We start from the raw sequence: 9168 nt of genomic DNA on the forward strand, positions 1-9168 counted from the left end.
CTATACGTGTCCAGCCTTGGACAGGTAGGCGATGAGGGCCACCACCACTCCCACGTACATGCCTGTCCCCACCGTGATGGACAGAGCAGCCAAGAACAGAGTTCTCCTGGAGGACACGCCCGCCCTGGAGAAGTCTCCCTTAGCGATGGCCTTGCCGGTCTGACCGGGGGGAGAAAGAGGAGAGAGAAAGGGGGGAAAAGAGGAGAGAGAAAGGGGGGAGAAAGAGGAGAGAGAAAGGGGGGAGAAAGAGGAGAGAGAAAGGGGGAAAAAAGAGGAGAGAGAAAGTGGGGAAAAGAGGAGAGAGAAAGGGGGGAAAAAGGAGAGAGAAACGATGAAATGTTACTCGCGTCTGAGAGACGGTGGGTAGGTGTTTAAAGAGAGACAATGAGAGATGTTGGCATGGACAGAGAGCCATTAGTTGCTATGGAAATAACATGTCATTATCCTTTGGACAATGACTAATGTGTTGTTTTTGGATGCTTTCGGGTCCAGCCCAAATATAAGGCTGGTCTTTGATCCATTTATCCGTTTGACACATTTATTAGGGTCTTATTCAATGTAATTGTCTTGGCAATTAGTCTGAAGATGAGCAAAGATGAATGGGTTTGGGGAAAGGGGAGAAGGAGACCCGATTCACTCAGAATCAGCTAAGCGGCTCTATTTCTAGACCAACCTGCCCGTAGGCGTGGTGCTGAAATAGAATCAAACCACCAGAGAGCTCGTACTCAAAAATACATTTAACAAACTGTGATATTGGCATTGTATGCATGTTTACACAATCTAGGCATGCTAAGGAACCTACCGACCGGTAATACACTCGTTTATTTGCACTCTTTGTATATTTGGATTCCTGTACGTGTTCGTATCTATTCTAAATGTACCTAGTCTGGATTGTGTACGTCTTTTGAAACTAAGTGCAATTTACCCCTTGGGGATCAATAAAGTAGCCTACCTATTAGAACATGACAAAGTACAGTATGTCATTGTGAGAACATCTCATTACTCAGCAGTATTTAGACTTGTGTCAGCAGTAATTGAGGGGAGAACCGGAAGAGTTTGTCCGTCAGTTGCGTGTAACGATTACACAGGGCCCACAGGAGTGGACAATGGACAGACACTTGACAGGCCACTTGTGCTTAACAACCTTGCGCAGAATGCTAAGTAATGAATTAGCCTTAATCCCAGGGTTGGTGTGCGTGGGAGTGGCGTTGAGGTGAACGCTGGCCGCTTACCTTGTGGGAGTAGTAGAAGGCCACGATGCCCAGAGGCCAGAAGCAGCAGAGCATGGAGAAGATGGCCAGGCCCAGGTGGTCTCGCGGGGGCAGCATGATGAAGTTGTCCTCACTGTCACTGTCACTGCCACTCTGGGGGCGGGGGCACAGCACACACACACGCACACACACACACATATTCCACATACAGTATTTTGGACGGTGTTTATGGATATGGCGTTTACTGAGGGCGTTTCAAAAGGAAAAAGGCACATTACCTGCAAGGTTGACAAGACAACAAAATCCCACCGTTGTAACTTGACATGTGCATGTCCCTCAGAAAACATGAGGGTGACATTAGGTGACCTCACCACCCCATCCCCAACCTCCCCTCCTACAGTAGGCCTGGCCCGCTGACCACCATGTCCCCAGCCAGCCAGGGAAGTACTCGCTGCTTCTGTCAACACCCATGAGGGCCGTGACACATAGCACTGGGTTAACGGATTGTTTTACCATCGCGAGGCGACAAGGGGGAAAAACAGAATAAAGACGGTGTCATTTATGTGCTGAATTGCCTCTACGGAGCGACTGCCCCCCACACACACTTTCTCTCCCACCCCCCAACCCATCCCTCTCCTCCGTGCACCCATCTTGCTTTTTAATTATTATTAAATGATGATATTATTATTAAATATTTCTGATCTGCTGCTACGTTATGAACCATCCAGACCTCTCAGGTCGTCTGGCACAGGCCTGCTTTCTGTCCCCAGAGTTAAAACAGAACATGGAGAAGCAGCGTTCAGTTTTTATGCTCCACATATCTGGAACAAACTTCCAGAAAACTGCAGGTCTGCTGCAACTTTCTGTTGTTTTAAATCAAGACTGAAGACTTTTCTTTTTGCCGCTGCTTTTTATCAAATCAAATAACTATTCAATCATACACTGCGCTGTAACTTTTTTTCCTGTATTTGATTTTTTCCTGCATTTTGTTTTAAATGTCCTTTTTTTGGCATTTCGTTTTATATGACCTTTATGTGTTTCTTGCACTTTGTCTTGATGCTTTAAATGTCTCCTGTCAAGCACTTTGAATTACCTTGTTGCTGAAAAGGGCTCTACAAATGAACTTGCCTTGCCTTAAGTCAGACGCCGCGGTGGGTGCAAGACCATGGGTACAGAAGTGCGCCCGAATGGGCAGGGCGCAAGGCGGCGATCACCGGTTGGTGACCTTTTTTTGTGCGTGGCTGGAAGCCAGCCGTGCAGCTAGTATAGTGTTTGTCCGATTATCACTCCCTCCTTCCCTCCCTCCCTCCTTCCCTCCCTCCTTCCCTTACTCCCGACAATGTTGGCCTGCATCTCTCTGTTGGCACCACAAGAGGCAGTAGTCCCAGCACACCAAAATCAAGAAGGACACCAAAATCAACCTGCCGATCTCCACTGCACAAGTAGAGTAGTGGTCAGAGCGTTGGACCCCCACCCGGGAGACCGGGGTTCAAGACCCGATGGGGATGACTTTATGGGACTATACCCCAAACCTCCACATGTTCATCCTTTCACTCCAACCTTTTTATCCCTTATCTAAATTCCACAAGTAGAGTAGTGGTCAGAGCATTGGACTCCCACACGGGACATTCTCAGAGATTACCGTCTATGCTGAGCCAAACTCCTCTAGTCTATATGTAGCTAAGCAAACGCTGTTGTTTACATTTTATACATCCGGTGGACTTCCGTTTCCCCCCTTAATGAAACAAGCCTGGACGTGGCCTGGTTTTGAGCAGAGACGGGCTCACCTTGACGGTGGACACCACAGGGGGAGCAGCTGTTAGTCAGAACGAACGGCCCCACCCCCGACAGGACAGAGACCCATTTTTTAGTCTTGTTTCTTGCGGAGGATCAAACAGGCGCTGGGGGGGGACCGGAGGAGGAGAGGAGAGGAGAGGAAATGGAAACGAATGGAGAGCGGGAGCTTGAAAATAAATGAGACAATTTCCAGAGGAAGAAAGACTGGGCAGCAGGCTCACACAGCGCCTGTCCACCATACCTTCCGGCCAATTATAAGCAGGCATGCAGACAAGGTGAGCGCCGATGAGAGGCTGTTGGCCGAACCAGACCAGGTCCAGCCTGGCTTATGTGTGTGGCTGGCTTGTTTCATGAATAAGGGTTGGGGTTGGGACAGGATCTGACCTATAAGGAATAATGTCCCGCATGGGAGTCCAATGCTCTGACCACAACTCTACTTGTGGAATTTAGGTAAGGGATAAAAAGGTTGGAGTGAAAGGATGAACGTGTGGAGGTTTGGGGTATAGTCCCATAAAGCCATCCATCCCCACTGGGTCTTGAACCCCCGTCTCCCGCGTGGGAGTCCAATGCTCTGACCACTATACTTCAGCGGGTTGATTTTGGTGTCCTTCTTGATTTTGGTGTGCTGGGACTACTGCCTCTTGTGGTGCCAACAGAGAGATGCAGGCCAACATTGTCAGGAGTAAGGGAGGGAGGGAGTAAGGGAGGGAGGGAGGGAAGGAGGGAAGGAGGGAGTGAGCTGGAAGCTGCTCACTCCCTGCGTGGCTGGCTTTCAGCCAAGCACAAAAACCACTATCTGAAACAGGAACATTTAATTCATTTGGAACAGTTTCCACAATGTTTAAAACAGGGACAAGCGGAGAGCGCATTAGTAGATAGCGCACCAAGTTATATATTATATTATACAAGATATATTCTGCATGCATTCATACTCTTGCACGCAGTTTGGGGATCAATGCACCAATGGTGGATTAATTCCACCGACAGCAAGTCTGAGAAGAAGCCCAGACAGGAGTAGGCAGACTGTATACAAGCAGCCAGACGGACAAGAAGACAGGCAGACAGGCAGACAGGGAGGAAGGCAGACAGACACACAGACAGGGAGCAAGGCAGACAGACAGACAGACAGGGAGGAAGGCAGACAGACAGACAGACAGACAGACAGACAGGGAGGAAGGCAGACAGACAGACAGACAGAGAGGAAGGCAGACAGACAGGGAGGAAGGCAGACAGACAGACAGACAGGGAGGAAGGCAGACAGACAGACAGAGAGGAAGGCAGACAGACAGGGAGGAAGGCAGACAGACAGACAGACAGGGAGGAAGGCAGACAGACAGACAGGGAGGAAGGCAGACAGACAGGGAGGAAGGCAGACAGACAGACAGACAGACAGACAGACAGACAGACAGACAGACAGACAGACAGACAGACAGACTGACAGACAGACAGACAGACAGACAGATAGACAATCATGAATGCAAGACAGACAACCAAGTAGGAAGGCAGACAGGTAGGCAGACAAACAGCCAAGGAGACAGACAGACAGACAGACAGACAGACAGACAGACAGACAGACAGACAGGCACAAATGCAAACAGAAAAACAAAGAGAGAAAACAGACAGAGAAAAAAACGGACACGCAGGTCGACAGGCTCCCAAGGTGTTCGAGGCCAGTGTAATGAGTCAGACTCCTGCATCACCCTGTGCTGTTAATAACCCTTATAGTGCTCTCCCAGGGCGCTCGTTATTGATAGCCAGGGACAGCGGGCACGCCCCCAGGGACAGCCATGGCCATGCCACCAGAGACTGGCACCGTCATAACCATCCTCCACCCCGACCCAGGCGTGAGCTCCATCTCATCCCATCAACGACCTCCTGACTCCCCCATCAACTCCCACACGCCTGCTGATAGTCTGGTTGGGGAACAGCTGGCGTTTTTGGAAGGCTCCGCTTTTCAATCTGAAATCTTATTTTGTTCCGTCTTTATTTATTTATTTTAACAGCAACAATCATACCGTTACTTTGACTACGCTTGACTTTCGCAGTGAGAGGCGCTTATGTAGGCGGCTTCCTGTCTTGTCTCGGTGCGTTCAGGGCATGAAGATTGCGAAAGTCCTCCGAGTCTCTTTGATCTGCTGCTGGGAATGTCTGCCGGCGCATCGGATACAGGATGAGTTACCTGGTTGGATCAGACGCGGTTTCATCTCTCGAGTCTTGGAACTACATCCAACGCGGTATTCATCTACAGACACACACACACACACACACATGCACACACACAGAAGGGACTACCCAAGAAACCGGAGAGAGAGAAATCCGTCTCCACCAGAAGCTCAACTTTCATCTCCAGTATGTTAACCGGATTCATCAGCTCTGTGGACGGACCTGGAATGACTCCTCCACCGGCTCATCGGCACCCGGGCCGTGCATCAGTGAAGTCCTGACTTAATACTCTCAAAGCACTGCATTAGTTATAGCGCGGACGACAGCTGCCGCGCACCTATCCATCTGCCGGGCTGCCGATGACAGACAGAAGCTGGACTGATCGCCGGCCCGGTTGGGGATGTACGTTCTCAGTCCTGCTGCCAACTCCCTCCCACCTCCTGGGTCTTTCACAACCATGCTTGAAATGATATTTTGCCACTTTTTGAAAAGAAGCCGCTCTCTCTCCTGCTGGCACCATGTGTTGTGGAGTGATTAGTCTGGCTTGCCTTCCCAAACATAACAAAAGACTAGACTGATATAATAAGAGACGCGATAAGAATTATAAAATGAAAAACAATCCTAATTACTTCTTCTGCTTTTAGTTTGTACGATTGGTGAAAAATACAAGGAATAATCCCCAGGGAACAAACAGAACAATAGGCAGGAATCATGCTGGCAGATTATTAGAATGAGAGGTGGGGGGCTTTTCTGTAAATTAAATAATTAACATGAGAAACACTAAGAGACAGGATTCATCATCATTATTATAAGAGACATGCTTCATTTTTGGTTCCTAAAATGTCCTGGACAATCGTGAAAATGTTGTTTAAATACATTTTTAATACTAATTACCTAATGACCATAACATGTTAGGTGTTTGAGTGTTTTACTGTCGTGACCTCAGATTTCAGTCAAGTTATAATTGTTGTGTAGCCTGGCTCCACCCCCTGAATCGTACACCCACTTCAATTTGTGAAATGCGATTCAGGGTCTGGTGTAGCCAAGCCAGCTTCCTTTGAATGTAATCACAAACGCTGTGATTGCTTAGGGGATGAACTCCAGAAAACGGCTTCAATGGGAAACTTTCAGACTGAATAATGAAGTGAAATGAAATGCCAATTCAGTCTGAGCATCTGGCTAATTCTTGTATTAAACCCATCCTACATTAGAATCTTGTTAGTTGCTCATGATTGGTCGACCTCTTCCTGACCTTTCTCACCTCATAGTCGTGCTCCTCCTCCTCCTCCTCCACCTCATAGGACACAGTCTGGATCTTCACCTCCTTCTCCCCCTCCCCTCGCCCCTGGGGGTCTTCGGTGGGAACCCCCTCCGCCCCCGTGTCCTTGCCCTCTGTGAAGGTGGTCTCTGAACTCTCGCTCTTCGAGTCCTTGCCCTGGAGGCTGGAGGTGTCGTCCTTATAGAGGATGAAGCTGGGCCTGCAGAAGGCCTCCACCGCCAGGTGCAGGGAGGTGGCGTCCAGGAACTGCTGGCTCTTTGTCTCGCCGTTGGTCCCTGCGTAGAGGTAGCCGATTATGTTCTCCTGGTAAGGGTGGCTGGGGTAGTCACACTGGTAGCCCTGGTACGTGCGTCCGCTGGTCTTATCCAGGAGCGGGTTCTGGAGCTCGCTGAGGCTCTCCATGGTGGGCAGTGGAGCGAGGCCGCTGGGGGAGCAGAGAGGCCGGACCCCCGGTGGAGACAACGGGCTGGGAGCTGGGGGGGATAAGCCGGGAAGGGAGAAGGATTTCAGAAACAACACCAAAGTCTAGCGTAACTAACCCTCGGAGATACTGGAGATCCTACTAACAGCCCTGGTGATAAGACCTACCTGTCTATGGGATGTGCATCAGAGAGCAGCCACGGTGCTGCAGTATGAATGCTGCAGACACATTAGCATTACACTTGAAGGACTCACCCGCCTCAACAAATTGCCATCTGCTCTACAAGTGCTGCACATCTCACCTCCATAAATTAATTAAAAAATGGTGGTAAAAAAAAAAGAAGTGTTTTATCATTTTCTGTTCTCCACACAACACACACACAAGTGAGAAGGCTGGCAGATGTTGGAGGACTCGTCGGACTATTGCGCATACTGATCACACTGCTGCACTACGCTGTTTGAACTGCCCCCAGTGGCAGCGTTGGAGAGCTCTGATCCCAGAGCTGTGATTGGATACAGCTCTGGTTGGAGAGAGCTCTGGTCGGATAGAGCTCTGATTGGAGAGAGCTCTGGTTGGATAGAGCTCTGATTGGAGAGAGCTCTGATTGGAGAGAGCTCTGGTTGGAGAGAGCTCTGGTTGGAGAGAGCTCTGGTTGGAGAGAGCTCTGGTTGGAGAGAGCTCTGGTTGGAGAGAGCTCTGGTTGGAGAGAGCTCTGGTTGGAGAGAGCGCTGATTGGAGAGAGCTCTGGTTGGAGAGAGCTCTGGTTGGAGAGAGCTCTGGTTGGAGAGAGCTCTGGTTGGAGAGAGCTCTGGCTGGAGAGAGCTCTGGTTGGTGAGAGCTCTGGTTGGAGAGAGCTCTGGTTGGAGAGAGCTCTGGTTGGAGAGAGCTCTGGTTGGAGAGAGCTCTGGCTGGAGAGAGCTCTGGTTGGAGAGAGCTCTGGTTGGAGAGAGCTCTGGTTGGAGAGAGCTCTGGTTGGAGAGAGCTCTGGTTGGAGAGAGCTCTGATTGGAGAGAGCTCTGGTTGGAGAGAGCTCTGGTTGGAGAGAGCTCTGGTTGGAGAGTGGGAAAAGCTGTGATGTTGTTGACTGGAGAGACTTGACTTTCAGTTTCGTGGGGGGGGGTGGGGGGGGGGATTATACAAGCAAGTAGCAAAGGTATTTTCTTGTTAAACCACATTACTCTTGGGGCTGTTATGATATATTTCGAGAGAGAGGGAGAGGGAGGGAGAGAGAGAGGGAGGGAGAGAGGGCGGGAGAGAGGGAGAGAGAGGGAGGGAGAGAGAGAGAGGGAGGGATGGAGGGAGAGAGAGAGAGAGAGAGAGAGACTGTCACATTATCTTCCTGCAGTATGTGGGGGTGGTTGTTGATCCTAAGAGCCAGGGTGCTGTTCTATGGATGGTGGAGTGCTACTGTAGGCAAATTCCCGGGATTGTCTCTCTTGCTATAAGCAGGCCAATTAGCATAAATGTCAGTAGTAGCCAATGAAAGCGCATCAAGTGAAAGCGCATGAAGCCAGCAAGTCCGTCCCTGCGGATTCCAATGGGAAGACCTTTTTGTGCAGCGAATTAATCTTTCATCCTAAGCCTACTTCCTGAGCTACTTCAATAATGAGAAAAGAACATATCCGCCTAATCCCGTGGTGTTAGGGTATGGCTTTTCTCTTGAATTTCAGGAAATGTACATGTTCCTTATGATGCTTTCTGCTACAGTAAGTTAATATGATGCCAGATAACAGTCATTTTGTGATCTATTTTGTTGTTGGTTCATTTTGTGTGGAAAGGGCGCATATGGGAATTCTGAGTCTTAGAAACTCCTCTCATCTAAAGCTGTACGGGAGCTCACACAGAAACAATATCTCAAAATGTGGAGGGTTTTGAGGGTGGAGATGATGAAACAGCGAGCGACTATGGCGAGAAAATCTCCTAATACCACATAAAAGCAAAGTCTATAAATGGAGATTTCCTCTGTGCATGTGTGACTGTCTCCACATGACAAAACAACGGTATCTCCGTCTTTTATCTGAAAAGCACCAGAGGCCTTACTATTGTATTTAATGAAATAAGCATCCTCACATGGGTTTCAGGATGCCTCCCTGCTGCTCACCCGATAAGATGCAATTCCATTACACAGTACATTAAACAACAAAGACCACATTTCATATGGTCAATAATTCATCTGTTAGACAATGACATGCACTTTATGGTGCCACTTGTGCGTGGGGAGAATGCAGTTGAATAAAAAATGGAATCAGAGTCTCACCATCTCTCTCTCTCTCCCCCTCTCTCTCCCTCTCCTTCTC

General features: G+C 49.2%; 1 protein-coding gene across 1 annotated transcript; it reads right to left on the minus strand.

Moving 5' to 3' along the window:
• LOC311308921 (synapse differentiation-inducing gene protein 1-like) lies at nucleotides 1-6852 on the minus strand (the record flags this gene model as incomplete). The annotated part of the gene is made up of 3 exons (XM_084438009.1): nucleotides 1-159; nucleotides 1233-1364; nucleotides 6433-6852. The coding sequence occupies 3 exons, from the start codon at nucleotides 6850-6852 to the stop codon at nucleotides 1-3; spliced, it is 711 nt and encodes a 236-aa protein (XP_084294135.1).
• Between the last annotated feature and the right edge of the window lie 2316 nt (nucleotides 6853-9168).

Source organism: Borostomias antarcticus, assembly GCF_949987555.1.
Source record: "Borostomias antarcticus genome assembly, chromosome: 5".
NCBI lineage: Eukaryota > Metazoa > Chordata > Actinopteri > Stomiiformes > Stomiidae > Borostomias > Borostomias antarcticus.